General features: G+C 36.6%; 1 protein-coding gene and 1 non-coding gene across 2 annotated transcripts; both read right to left on the bottom strand.

Annotated features, from left to right (window-relative positions):
* Positions 1-238: 238 nt before the first annotated feature.
* LOC122640527 lies at positions 239-2,733 on the bottom strand. Its single transcript, XM_043833742.1, has 2 exons — positions 2,545-2,733; positions 239-675 (listed from the first exon to the last, which is right to left on the bottom strand). Exons 1-2 carry the CDS (start codon positions 2,618-2,620, stop codon positions 374-376), a joined length of 378 nt encoding a protein of 125 aa, XP_043689677.1. The 5' UTR covers positions 2,621-2,733; the 3' UTR covers positions 239-373.
* A 12,626-nt stretch (positions 2,734-15,359) lies between these two features.
* TRNAK-UUU lies at positions 15,360-15,432 on the bottom strand. Its single transcript has one exon. It is a non-coding gene; the product is annotated as a tRNA-Lys (tRNA).
* Positions 15,433-15,536: the final 104 nt, after the last annotated feature.

The following is a 15,536-nucleotide window of genomic DNA, read 5'->3' on the forward strand; positions in this document are numbered from 1 at the left end:
TTGCTCAACTAGTCATAAAAAACCCTCTTATAATTGCTTCTCAAACAATTTTGATGGTGATTATGGGAATTAATAATCATCATATATTCCAAAATGGAGTTAAATGGTGGAATAATATTCATGTAGCTGACCAACAGGTAGTTGGAATAAAGCTTACTTGAGTATTATGGCAATCATTACCCCTCCCGGTTCAACATGAATACATATACAATGAAATTCGAAACTGAAAAAATAAAACCAAGATAAAACTTCTCAAACCCTTGACACATATAAGTACAATTACAATGCGTACAATAATCAAATCCATCATCCTTGACAATCATGGAACTAAAAGGGAAGGAAGGTTAAAACCCTTTCCAACAGTAGTTTGGCCCTACTGAGCATGTAGTGAGTTGCCGATTGAACCACCCGATTTTGCAGCTAACTCGGAAAGGTTGGAGCCAACAGAGCCACCAGAGTGACTAAGACTGGAAGTTCTGTGATGTCGGCACCTAAAGGATCCGACGTGTGTGGTAGGCGAACACAGGCAGTTTAACTTTACACTTGATTGTCTCTGCAGTCTCCCTCGCCCTGTAGGTGTCACGACAACCAATGGAGAAGTCTTCTTCATCTCATCTAAATTAATCTTTGGAGCCAATATCTTGGGGATCCTGCGCTTTTCTTCCGTCTTTAGTTCTGTAAAGTTAAACTGTTCAGTATGTTGAAATCGTCTGCCATATCCCTAGTTCAGTGCGACATTTGATGTACAGACCATCTAGGTTTTATGCTATGTGAGACCTATTTAACTGCCTCCTCATGATTAACATTTTTCAATGAAATAGGCTCTGTAATCTAGCAATATTCCAAGGGGAAAAGTTGATTGTATAACTTACCACTAATATTTCTTTTACCTTCTAGCTAATAATTTTCAAGGGTATTTTGGTGTATTATTATTATTAGCTGTAAAAATGTAAATCTATCAACATACACAAATTTCTACACTTTTTTCCAATCAGTTAGATTAATTGTCCTTTAACCATCTGTGTGTATGTAGTAAATGATAACCACTTGATACATGATTTAGTTATTTTGCAGCTAATTCATGTCTTTCACAGTCTTATCCATAAGGAATTTTAGTTTTCTGGTTACAACAACAACTCAGCCTTATCCCAAGTAAATGGGGTTGGCAGTTTTCTGGTTAGTAATCTACAAGAAAATACTTAAAATTCATAGTATTGATTAAAACCATTAGACAATAATGTTTGATGATAATAAATAAATGGTCACCTACATGGAAAGGAAAGTATAACTACAGCAAAAAAATTTATGTTCCGACAAAGACTCGAAATTCATGGGATATCTTTCTCTATCCTTGATCCCTAATTTATTCTCCATCCTCTACCCCTTCTCTTATTCCTTGTGGACGTTACATCAAATTTTCACCACAAGAATCATTTAAATCTGATTTTCTCAGACTACCGTATTTATCTCGATTCAAAGTTCAATAAGTACCACCTAAATAATGCTGCAATTGGGCTGCGCGTGTCAACCAGCTGAAATTGCCCAACTTGCTCACAAAGTCTATGAATTTGAGGCCAAGCATCATTGACCCAATCTTATCTCTCACAGTTCAATCATAACCCAACTTGATCAACCTAGTTTTCTAGGAGAGTTAGGTTGATACGAGATACACAAAAATCTTTAATATATATAACAAGGCCATAACATGGTGAAGAAGATTTAGTGTATATTTGAAATCTGCTATAAACATAACCTGGTATTTTGATACAGAGTAGAATGTAAAATTTTAAACATGAGGTGATAATGACATGAAAATCTACATATACAAAAAGGTCAGAAAACTTATCTCTCATCTACTTTCATATGGTTCCCACTGTTAAAAGGGCTCATGGAACAGCTAATTTAGTCCCATATTCCCTAATTTCATCAAATTTTTTTTGGTGTTTGCAATCTGTCACGGAGATGTAATGATAAGGGAATGATATCTCCTCTGTTATCTATCTAGACTAACCCACACCCATACAAGAAAGTTACATTTTACCAACTTTTCCATCTGCTTCTCTTAGCCAACCAAACAGACGTCTCCCCTACCTCTACATATTTTCTTCTGCTATTCTGAATATCTGAACAATTAAATGGAGAGGAAAACAGAACAAAATCATATTAAGGTCACAAAAAGGTTTATCAATTTACAATTACATACGTAAATACTATCAAGGCGATGATAACAGCTGACAATCGGTCTAACCATCAAAACCATCCATGAAGAGGACACTAACATCCAGATGATCAATCAGGACTAAAAATTGGGTTTTTATTAAAAAAGAAAAAAGTTTTTCCTGACTGTGATTGAAATTGAACTGTGTCATCGCTCACAAATTGTGAGGTTATCATTTTCTTTTGTGTGTGTGTGGATATCTTTGTTAGACGCCAAAGCAAAATTAAATGAAGTGATTTGCACACCAAGAGAAGAGGAGATGGAGTGATTGTTTAATTTGAACCAGATAATGAATGCAATTGAAGATGACTTGAAAGTGAAACAACCTGTATGAGATGACGTCTCATGCTCCTTTTCAATTTTGAAGGGATGGGAACCCCCAACTACAATATCTGTCTCCATCGATGATCAATCCTGATTCCTTATCCTTCCTTTTGTTGCCTCTATCAAAGTAATTGTAAAGAAAATAATGATCACAATAAACAAAGAATAGAATGCTATTCATAACTTCACTTAGAATTTACCTGCAGCCGATGAATGAAGAGAAATTCTAATCTGCTAAGCAATCTCTGTCTTCTCTCCCTACTTCATACTCTGATCGCTTACCCAATGAGCCTTTTCCTCTCTCCTCATCCTTAATAAACTCTCTATCTTCAGTGTTCCTTGAATTTTGGTTTCCAAACCCAAACCGAAACCAGTTCTCCCCTCCATTTGCGGTCTGAACTCCAACTCCACATCGATCGTTTAGTTTTTCTGCCCAAACTGAACACTTTCTGTTGCAGTTAACCCCGAAAATGGAGTTCGGCCATATGACGTCCTCCAGCAAAAGATTTGAAAAACCAGAATCGGTCCAATCCAGCGGGTTACAGTCATTTTTATGCTTGAATCGGAATCGGACCATAAATCGGCTAAAAATTTAATAAAAACTGAAAAAGAAAATCTAAAAATCCATACGTTTTTTTAACATGTGACTGTGAAAAAAAAAACTTAAAATAATATATTATCTGCTAAAATTAATCATTTTAAACTCAAAGTATAATTAAATATACAAACAATTTAAAAAGAAATAGAGATTTTCAGAAAAAAAACCCGAATAATATAATATTTAATATGAGAAGAATAAAATCTTAAAATAAGATTACATTCTGTTAAAATTTATCATTTTGAGCTAAAAGCAGAATTGATATGTACAAAAAAATTCGTAAAGTTTAGAAAAATTTAAAGAAAATTCAAAAGATATATAATTATATAAATTTGAATATAAGAAGAATAAAAAAGTTAAAATTATTTTTTTGTGATTTAGGATTTACCATTTTATAGTAGTCTAATTACAATAAACAAATAAATATTTGGTACCAAAAGAAAAATGTAGGAATTTAGAAGAAAAAAAAAAAAAAAAAAAACCTCCAAATAATATATATTTATATATAAAAAGAAAAAACAAACATGCAATTATATTCATGCAGATATGATAATATACATACCCACACTATAACCAATCATAATTGCGACAACTTTCATAAGTATGATTTTCACCAAAAAAAAAAAATAATTTCATAAGTATGATTATCAGTGTCATTCTCATCACGACAGATAATTGATATCTTTACTGATAGCTAGGATTGTTGTCAATGGAGTAGAGGAGGATAGCACAATTGGGTACATAATCAGGATCAAATACTCAATCACCTGAGCCTACACAATAGCTACCTTATTCATAGTATTGGACTTCATAAATATTAACATTTTGATTCTTTGATAGGACAGTCATAAATGAGATAATTCTCACTTAATCAATTAGGGTAACCGACACGATGATGTGGCAAAATTAGGCCACTTTGCTTACAAGAGATGCTACACAAAAAAATACAACTGGTGAGCTGCACCATACCTAGCTTTCATGAGTACTATATTGTGTTTATATTGCCGGCAAGAACAAGCATTGTATATACTTGAATAATATGCTAGTATGAATTAAACTTATATTAGATTTGGTCATCATTTAAGAGGATAGTTCCAGGCATCAAGACATTGTTAATCTACAATCAAATTTACTTAGTTATCCAAGTTTTTTCATTTAATTTCTGTGTTTAGTTGTTCATTTGTATTACTTTATGAGGTAGGTAAAAAGTAAAGAGATTATGTTATTAACTATATTTCTTATATTCACTTTTATATTCTTTTGCCTATCAAGACTGAGAATTAATATACTAACTAGTTTAATTATTTTTGTTTACAGGTAGTGAATTCAGTTGGTATGAATCATGTTATTATCGTAGATGACATTCTTTCTCGAGCCATACGAAGAGAAAACCTCCTACACAGTGTTCGATTTAAGGTTCTGTTATTTGCAGTAATATGTAGCTCTTGTAGTTTCATGATCACTGCTTATTTCTTACATTGTTTTATTGATTCTCAGATGCTTATCTCTGGATTTGCCCTTTTGGTATAGGTGGGTGCATGTTTTGTTGTTACTGCTGGCGGTGAAGATTCATTGAACAACTCTTGAGTAAAATAATAGGAACTGTATCATGTAACTTTATTTACAAATGGAACTCTCCTCGAATTACTATGGAATAATTTCTATTTTGATCATTTTTTTCCCTTTTTCAATCGCATTGAGTCCATTTTTTAATGACCAACCTCCATAGAAGGGAGAGTTTTTGGCAAGAAAAGAAAATTTGAAAGATGATAAAAGAACGAATGATTAGAATCAAAATTGTAGACAGTACTTCTCTCCTCATCCTTAATAAACTCTCCGTCTTCCGATTGTCCTTGAATTTTGGTTCCCAAACCCAAACCAAAGCAATCTCTCCGCTGCATTTGCGGTCTCCAATAGGTTTCACTAGCAACTCCAACTCCAACTCCACACTGCTCATTTGTTTCTCTCCTAAAGCTGAACATTTTTTGCTGCAGCTTTTTTAAAAAATTTTGTTTCTTCAAGAATTGAGTTTCTTTCACAGTTTGAATCCCCAAAAAAGGAGCTCGCTCATTGCCATTTAATGCCCTACAAGCCAAGATTTTAAAAACTAGATTCAATATGATCCAGCCGATTGCAGTCCTTTTTATGCCTAATTGGAATCCATACATGGAATCATCTAAAAAAACAAACAACTCAGCATTTTTAAAATTTAGCATTTTGAACTAAAAGTCTAAAAGTACAATTAATATATACAAAAAAAATCGTAAAAATTCAGGAAATAAAAAACCCAGAATGTAAGACAGGGTCTTAAAATATGGAGTCATGGTTTCAAGGCAACCCTATGGAAGTGCATATGCATGCTTCCTTTCAGCTTTTGTTTGATTGCCCCTTCCCTTTGGCAATCCCAGTTTCCAACTAATAGCTAAAGTTGGGGCTTGTGTGTGTTACAGCCTTTTGTTGGAGCCCCGTTGCTTCCAGGGAATGCTCAATTTAGTGAAAAATGCAATTAAATATTTTGGGTTCAGTCAATCCCTCTGTTTTAATTATGAAAATTCTCAGTAGAGAAAAAAAAGGCCAAAGTATATCTGTAATTCTGTATATGATTTAGGCTTGGAAAACAAGCCCTTTGGAGCTGGTATTCACACATCAAAGGACTAAGAGGTATATTTCAGCTAAATCCCCAAGAGGCTTTGTTGTCAAACTTTCACATGAATCACCACTCTAGGAACTTCAAAAATCAAACATTGCAAATGTTAGATTTAGCTATACAAATTTCATATTTACATCATCTATAATTGTCAACATGTCCAAATTTCATATCGATACAATGCCAACTGCTAGAGGGTAGAAGTGTATTTTTTTTCCTAGTCATTTAAAGCTAGTTGAGGTAAACTCAACTGAAAGCCTTATACCAAATGGGCTGGCATTTGTAGTTAGTTGAAGTCATTCTTGAAAGTTAAAACCTTAAGGTACCGATCAACCCGGTTATTCAGAAACAAAGTTCTTTCACTGAGTCAAACCCAGGAATCAAATCAGAATCAGTTTCATTAGAGGGCCTCCTTTGGTGAGTCGATATTGCCAAGGTACACTACAGACCTTTTACAATAGGTTCTTTCAGGTTTCATGTTAAATCCGTGCCCAAACCCTGGTTTAAAGCCCGGTCTAACCGGTCTGGTTAAACTTGTGTAGAATCGACAACGGTGTACACCAGGGAGCTATGGGCAATGATACTCAAACTGTCCCATAAGATCGTTAACTTTGAGACGGGAGAGGTCGTCGAGGATAGGTTCATCGACAAGGACAGAGGGAAGTTTGTCAACAAAGGAGTGTTCTTGGCTTACCCTCCGCAGGCTGACCTGCGGGGCCTGGCCCGATTCAATGTACCGCTTTACGATGACTGGGAGTAAGCCATTATTCTTATACTCCATTTATAGCATAGATAATTGATTGGGCTTGGGTGTGTAGCACCCCCTTTAATTAAAGATAGAGATGGTCTGTGGGCCTCATAAAGTTGAGGCCCAATAACTTGAACATTAACCTATGATTTGATGTCCAACCAAACAGACTCTAGAGCATTTAGACCTAAGGACCAACACCTAGCCAAACATGCCCTAGGGACCTTTTTGAATAGATAGGGCTAAGACCACTATTCCCATATCACTCTAACCCTAAATCGATTTGGGGAGGAAAAGAAGAAAAGAAGAGAAGAAGAGAAAGAAGGAGAGGAAGAAGGAAGAGAGGAAGGGAGGAGGATTCACTCACTCACCATCCCCACTTGATAAGTTCCTCACCTAACCATTGTCCTTTCTCTCATCCCCATTAATCCCTACACTCTTGGATCTTGGATGGTGTCCTACCATTAATGGCTTCACCAATCTATTGGAGGAACCATTAATGGAAGGTACTAAAATCTCCTTGATATGGTAAGTAAAAGCTTCCATCCTCCCCATTTGGTGACCTAAGCCATCAATGCCAACTCTAGCTTAAGAATCCATGAGCTAGGGTTCATTGATTCCAATCTATCACCCATCTCTTGTGTAAGATTGGGTTTATAAACCCTCTTGATGGTAAGATCTAAAACCCTAGACTAGGGTAACATTCTTGGCCATCATTGTATGGCATGACCTTAGAACATACCCATTTGGGCCATGAAACCAAAGCGCCAAGCCAAATATGCATTATAAACTTGTTTATGTAAAAAGGTAATTGCAGTCGGGCTAAAACGGTAGGAGCAGCCCAAGTGCCTTCCTACCTTTTTAAACCCTGCCTTCCTACCTTTTTCTCTCGGTGAAAAATGGTAGGAACAGTCCAGAAATGAATCTACCATTTTACCAATTTCTTCCTACCGTTTTACAATATTTACACTTTTGAAACCCTATTGATGCCTACCCTTTTGGGGACCTTAGTAATAGTCTCTTGTGTGTCTTTTTGTGCATCTAGGGCACCCAAATACGGGGGTCGGCTCATATTTTAGCGCGCCGGATCATTCACGGTTCGATCAAACCAAAATTCAAAGTGAGGAAATCAGATACCCGAACCTACTTGCATTTCATTATATGATTGTCATACACGTACATGTATGTTTACTTATTGAAAAATCTATTGTTTAGTGATGGAAACTCTTCCATGTTGAATGTAGACACTAGGTTGCATTTTACTTTCAATTACTGTCATGATGTGATATTTGATTGAGAATATGGTGATGTATATTGTGAAAGACAATGTTATGCGATTTGACAATGATGGAATCCATATGTTATAGTGTACATACACCACTAGATAGTAGGTGTTGTGGCTAGGCATTGCGTACCCAGTGCTACGACCCTTGCCATCAGGGGTTTACGTGTTGGATGATCCCCCACAGGGAAACCAGCGATTCCGATTGAGGACTGAGATCGACGATTCTGATGGAGGATCAGAACCGTGGCAGTGGGGTTAACCTCGGGGGTTAGCTGGCTTAACCAGCGATTCAGGTTGAGGTACTGGAACCGGCGAGTCCAATTGAGGACCGGGACCGGCAGGCTCCCTGCGCAACTCGGGTTTGACATCGTCAGATAGGCCATCCGTGTGTGAGAGATGGAGGGCCGATGATGCTACCTAGGGCGTTGTAGTTGTACTATACCTGACTTAGAGGTTAGAGTTAGGTGCACATGTAATCATTGCTTCATGCATCATAACATTATCATCCATGCATATTGTAACCCTTTGCATGATTTGATTTACTCATTGGGCTCAGTGGAGCTCACCCCTCGTGGAAACTTCTTTTTAGATGATGATACAGGTTTGGTGGAGCCAATCGGCTCGGAGCCTATGACCCCTGAGGGCGGCAGTGGCGAGGACTGGTGGGCCCCTGAGGAAGGGGAGCATGGACCAGACTGCTACTGTGAGACTTGCTACTTAAGAGAGTAGCTTCTTGAGATATTGGGTCGGTGGCCCCTTTTTGGGATATTTTTCTTTTTGGATATTACTTTTGATACTAACTATCTCATTATTTTAATCCCGTCAGGAAGAATGTATTATTTATACACTATGTAATACATAAGTCTTGATGGGATGTCATCATGGTTTCGTCTGTGTTTGTGACGGATTATTGAACAGGGATAAACATTGACAAGTTATGTTATTATATTATCATTTAGCTTCCGTTACTCTGATTTATTTATATTATATCCTCTCCTGATCATTTATGTCTTGTGCGGTGTGGATGAGTTAGCTTAACTATTGCATCTGTGATTCTGGCGATAGTGTGGGAACGTATTTGTACGCTCTGATCATAGATTCCGATGGTTCGAAATTCAGGGTGTGACATTTCAGGTGAGACACATAGAAGAACTTTTGATTGCTGAGGGCAAGACTTTGTTTCCCTTAAGAGTTCATAAGCACTGTGACATGCAGCAGGATTATCAATGCTTCAAAAGAGACAATGATGGAAGACCTAACAACATAATAAGACTAACCATCACAATAAAAATATTTAGCGCTTGAACTACTTGGGGAAATTCTATTTTTGGTTAAAGGGATGGGTGAGGCACAGAGCTTGAACTAACTGAAAGATACTTGTCATGAAAAGGCGATGATTAATGGCTTAGAAACAAGTTTACTGATGTCTAGTAAGCAGGTCCACTTCATCGTTGTTACTGATTCACCAGCTGATTGGTTTTCACCATCAACACCTAATAGGTAGCACAGATTTATAAACAGGATACAAATATTTTTTTTAATGTTTTTATGAGAAATATACAGAATACATTTATAGCATCAAAAAGAGGGGGGTGAGGAGGCTATCTGATGCAGGTTTGAAGACTTACGTTCAAAAGAAGAAGGCAAAGCTGTCCAAGTAGTTTTAGTGTTAGCAGTTTGTAGTTTCATACTCAGTTTAATTTAAATTAGTTATTTTTTAAGTGGTCACATGATAGAATCGGCTAGGTTAGATTAGAGTCATTTGACTACTTAAAAGTCGCATGACCTTTTATATTCTCTTGGATATGTAATTGGAATCAGCAAGGGGAATCTTTCCTTCTCCTAGGCTGAATAGGTGTAAGGCCTTTGGCCATTATAAATAAAGTAAAATTCAGGGGGGGGGGGCGTATTTTGAAATCTCTCTTTAAGCTGCTGCTTTGCAACTAGTTCTTCATTGATGAAGATTGTCTTGTGTGTGATCAAGACTAGTGGAATTGGTGTTTGATCCAATCAACACCTTGCGGTGTGAAACCTGGGTGGTTCTTTTGAAGCCATACTTTCAAGTTCAAGTTTTGGTTTTTTTCTTGAAGGTTCTTCATTCAAGTTAGCTGTTGTCCAAGCAATTCTGCAACAATAGTAAGTTGAACCATTCCCAACCCCCAACCTTTCTTCTTCTAACCTTCCATACACCCAACCCTAGATACCCCTTTATTTGTTTCAATTTTCCCAAGACCTAAACTATGTCCAGACCTATCCAGCCATAAAAAAACCTCCATACTTTGATCGAGTTCTCTCCTCACCCATTGAGAAACTCGGTTGCAGCCCCTTTTGACCATCCTAAATCCTAGATTTCCCAAATCTCCCTCTTCACAAAACCCAAACCCTAATCCCAAAACCTGCTGCCGATTCTGATTACCCATCCTTGACTTGATAAAGTTTAGTGAGACTTTCACTGGAAGACTCCCCAACATCAACTTGACCTAACCCTACCATCAAACCCTAGATCCCATTAAACCATAACCCTAATTTAACCAAAACACCTAATTTGACCTACTAGAACTAATGTTCAAATCAGATCCTTATTATTTGGCTCCTAGTTTGACTATTCAAGCCTAGGACTATATTACTATCTTAGATTAATACATGTAGTCACGTACTAATAGAATAAAAAACATAAAGACAAGAAAACCCAATTAAATTTACAAAATATTACACAAGTTCTATGAAACTTTTGGAAAATATTAGACTGTTTCAAACAAAATTCCAAGTAATTAAAATATTCATTTTGCAGAAATTCTAGTCAAGATCTTGAAAATTAGAACATTTATTTATTTGGTTTCAGCTTTCAAAATTGAAATTTCCAAATTCCAATCAATTTAAAATCTTTTTTGTAACCTAAAAACCATTTGAAATTCATAACAACATGATTGGGATATTGTTAGTTTTAATTATTTACAAAAATCTCCCTTTTGGAAGTAGCCAAATATAGACATTTCTCCCTCTCCCCCGATGAAAATAAGTAGGTAAATGGGAATTAATTCTAACTCCCACATGATTTTTTTTTTTTTTTTTTTTGGGGGGGTGGGGTGGAAAGGGTGGTGTCAAGAAAACTATCTGATTTGACCATTGTACATTTTCACATCAAGAAAATTGAACAATCAGGAATCTCGAGTAACTACCAAGTCGCTAAGTTGTAATGAATCCCGTAAATAAAATGGGTCCTATGGAAAGTACCCCAATTCCTAATGTCCAGGAAGTCAATATATTATCCATTTATAACCCTCCCCCAGTAGAATTAATGATTGTTAAGTTTGAAATGATAACAGATAGCACAGCTTCCATCCAAGAAGGAAAATGATAAGCAATTCTAATGTTTTCATTCCTTCAATTAAAAAACAAAAAAGTGTACATGGTTATTTTGTTTATACTATCGTTTTCATTCCTTTGATTTAAAATAAAAAGTGTACATTTTTTTTTATTTTTTTTTTTATATGCTCTCAGAAATTCAATGGAAATGATGGGACTCATGGGTTCATCCTGTCACTAAGAAGGGGGGGGGGGGAGGGATAAAGGCCTGGTTACATTACCAAATTCTTGTCTAACTGCTTCTGCATAAAGATGCTGATTCTATGATATTGGCAATTGACCTCACTGATGCCGTAGGCTGACCAACTCTTCAATGTCAAATATCAGAGCTTCCAATGTGGAGCCTTCTCCATTAGCCAGACTTGTTGGATTGAAAGTGGTGGTAAACAGCCTTTGTCGGTCAAAAATTAAACTGGAGAGCAAGATACAAACAAGAGCTATATAAACATCTTGACATTAGTAAAAGAACTGAATATTATTCATGTATAAGAATAAAATTCCCTTCTCTTTATAGACAAGCTGATTAGAAGAGAATTTTTATCAAATAAGTCCGCCCCACTCGATCATACTAAAACATCTCAAGTTATAAGATCTACAGTTTTAAGGATAGATGGCCTAAGGAACAAATACTTTCCATCTTTGCAATGACCTCTGTTAAAGGTGTGCATTTACAAGTTACTAAGCTGGTCACTCCTGTCATTGATGTGCCTCCTTTTCCACTACATAAAACTGAAAATTAGGTACACCAAACACCTTCCTCAAAACTCAGAAAAATATAGGGGGCACTTCTTTTACTACAATAATTGTCTTCCCACAAGCATACATACATTATCACTCTCTATCCACCCTATAAGCAATATTTGCTATCTAACATTGCCACCATCTGAGACTTGTACACTGGCTAAACCGATGTCTACTGTATCCAACCAAGGGGCTTTACTTCCATAATGGCAACTGCTCCTCCCTATAAGCTGTTTTGTCCTTGTCCACATCTCCTAGCCTTTTTCTAGGGCAGGCCTCATCCATCAACCTAAGGGGTATTAAGCCCACTCCCCATTTTCCCCTTTGTTAGACACACTTAAGCAGTCAAGTCCAATCTACAAAATTAATGATTCTTCCTAAAATCATTGATAAATTCACAGGTCAATTTTATCAAATTTTTGTACTAATATATGATGGCACGTAGAACAGAAATAGAAATACATGGTTATTGTAATGGAGATGCTGATCCACTTTCAACAGAAAACTTCTATCACTATTTGGGAGAGCAGGTTGCCACGTTAAATGCCTCCAACACCCTTGAATAAATCTTATCAGAAAGACTATCATTGAAATGCACAGCTATATCCACTTACTCCTTTTGAAGCCAAAGTCCATATCCAGTCCCAAATTTCCACTTCTTTTAAATCAAATTCATACAAACAGTTGTAATGTATTTTGTGGGGGTAATAAATAGAAAACAGGGTGAGGTATATGTGTATGTATTTATATTGGTGAGGTGAGGATATGGATAGAGGTTAGGGTGTTGCATGTAACTGAGAAGACATGAGTTCAAGTCTTACCAAGACCAACATTAATGCAGAGCTTATAGCTTTGCATATCAGGTTCATTGGTGATTGGACTTGGTTAGGCGCTGAATCAGATCGATTTCACCTGAACTGCACTTATTACGTCTTATTCTTGTAAAATGACCTTGAGAAGGAACTAGACGACTACTAAGCCTTTACTAGTATAAGGTTGTTTAGTCCGAAAGACATATATAATACAGGTTTTGGTGTAACGAACATGGGCAATAGGTCTGCCCATCCAGGCCTCTTACCCCGCCCCAATCGTGGCTGCGAAAAAGCCTACATTTAGAGGATAAAGGGTACAACGGATGAAATAATGCAGGTAAATGCTTGTTCTTTCTTATTTGTTGAAAGATGCCTATTATCCCAACTATTGAATAGACATCCAATCTAAGGGCTGTGTGAGGTGATCTATGGTCTTACTAGGAGACTAAATCAAATTTTAGTAGGAGTGGAAACTCTAACAATTAAAATGTACAGGATAGTTATAGGCATTGTACATTTGTACTTTTCAGGTTTAAGAGAATATGAAAAGAGAGGGTTGTGGTGCAACGGTAAGGTTGCTCCATTGCGACCAAGTGGTCACAGCTTCAACTCTGGAAACAGCCTCTTTGAGAAACCAGGAGTAAGGCTGCGTACATTATGACCCTCCCCAGACCCCGCAGTGGCTGGAGCCTCGTGCACTGGGTACGCCCTTTGAAGTACTGTTTCTCATCTTTCTCATGGTAAAGACTAAAGAATAAGAAGAGAACACCCCATGCATGGATATAGACCACAAAATTGAATCACATAAATATCTGACTTTGTGTTTGCTTTGATTTTATTGCTCTTCTTTTGGTTTATCTATTGAAAGAGAGCTGCAAAATTCAGAGCTACACTTAATCAACTGAAGATTCTAGATCAGTAGAGGAAGATCCATTGCAACTACAGAGTGAACCTCTGGTGCGTTTCAACTGTTTTCCCAGTATATAATTATATATGCTTCGATAAACCAAGTGCAATGTGTTGATAAATCAATCAATAACACTCATTTCCAGAATGAAGAGGAAGAAATCTGGGGCAGAAACTAAAGCAATGAAATTATGGATAACAGAAAAAACTAACATCCATGAACCAGAAATAAGGACCTAAAAGGACAAACAGAGAAGGCTCTTCATCCCTTTATATTCTTCTGCATCATTACAATAGTCATTCATTGGTTCCTTATTGTACCCCACAACTAATTCTTTTTTTAAAAAAAAAAAAAAAAAAGAGGCAAAATAGCAAATCTTGTCTTAGCATCAATAGAAAATTGAATTAAAAATCACATAGCCTACAAAAGCCATAAACTGTACAAACAATAGAGTAATCAACCAGAGCAAACAAGTGTAGAATTAAATAAGTATTCATATTCAAAGACTAATAAATGATTATCAATGTTCTCTAATTTCTTCCTTCCAACGCCAAGAGGACATTCTGTTTCTTTCATCACTCTGCAGCAGTAACAAAGCTTGGTTCGGGATTTTCATGAGCGGACAAAATGCATTGAGGTGGACTGTCATTTTGTTCGGGATGCTGTGATGAGAAAACTGATCTCAACTCTGTTTGTTATTTCTGGGAATCAGCTTTGTGATATGTAACTAAAGCCTTGTTTCATCCGGCTTTTCTTGATGGTTGTTTGAAGCTAGGCATGGATGATGTATATACTCCAGCTTGAGGGGGAGTGTTGAGTTACTTCTTTTTCCCTCCTATCAATGTCGTCTATGTTAAGTGCCTAATTTGGCTCAATCTACTCTATGGGCACTAGATTGGGCCAGCCTAGTATGGGATAGGTTAAAGGGCTTGATTTAACGCATTCCATCAGCTCTGGAGCTTCTGACGTATCGATATACTCCTACAACTCATTTCGACCAAACAAAACAACCATTTAATATTCTGCAAAATAACAACTCTATTGTATGTAAACTTGTTAAAAGTTAATAACCTAAAATCAATATTCATTTAAGTTGAAAATGAAATACCACATTTTTCAGTAACACAGAAATAAATTCACCAATTTAAAACCTCTCCCCATCTGAGTGTTAGTCAAATTGCCCTTTGAAGTTGTGTTCATTAGGAATCAGGCCCTTTTTCAGGTCTTTCGAATGGGTGTCTGTCAAACATAGAAGTAAATGAATCTCAACGTAAAAAAGAAAACTTTGCTCATTTTTGCCACCATATGAGTGTTGGTCAGAAGAAAAGTCCAGAAGGAACTTTTCATTCTCCAAACTTATCAAACCCAAAGGACAGTTTATATCACATATAAGTGTAGTTAACAGACCTTCAACCCTTACCACAACAACTAAGAGAAAGCATCTGATATGCTTCCCAACCCCTTGCATTTCGATATATGAAGCAGTAATTATAAATAATTAAAAAGACACGATACAACCAATTGAAGTTCTTTAAAAAAATGTAATTCTGCCGAAATATTCAATTCAATAGGGCTGAGGATTTACCTGATCGCCATTGATGGAAACTTCCCCATAAGCTTTGGATGAAGAAGAAATAGAGACGATAAATACTGTAAATGTAGAAGAGAGCAAAAAGAGAGAATCGCTTTCCCGGCGGCGGAAAAATGAAACATCGCCGTCTGTGGGAATCGAACCCACGACCACGTGGTTAAAAGCCACGCGCTCTACCAGCTGAGCTAAGACGGCTTATATAATGATTATGTTTTTAATAAATACTAGTCTAATCATAGTTCGTGATCTTGATAACGACTAAACCGAATTGGATCGAGATCGTCCTAACTCGGGTAAAT

Source organism: Telopea speciosissima, chromosome 9, assembly GCF_018873765.1.
Source record: "Telopea speciosissima isolate NSW1024214 ecotype Mountain lineage chromosome 9, Tspe_v1, whole genome shotgun sequence".
Classification (NCBI taxonomy): Eukaryota; Viridiplantae; Streptophyta; class Magnoliopsida; order Proteales; family Proteaceae; genus Telopea; species Telopea speciosissima.

Coding starts and splice junctions, on each gene's coding strand:
- LOC122640527 (XM_043833742.1), bottom strand. CDS start 2,620: ATGGAGACAGATATTGTAGTTGGGGGTTCCCATCCCTTCAAAATTGAA. Junction 676..2,544: donor TGAGACGTCATCTCATACAG/GTTGTTTCACTT, acceptor TTAACTTTACAG/AACTAAAGACGGAAGAAAAG.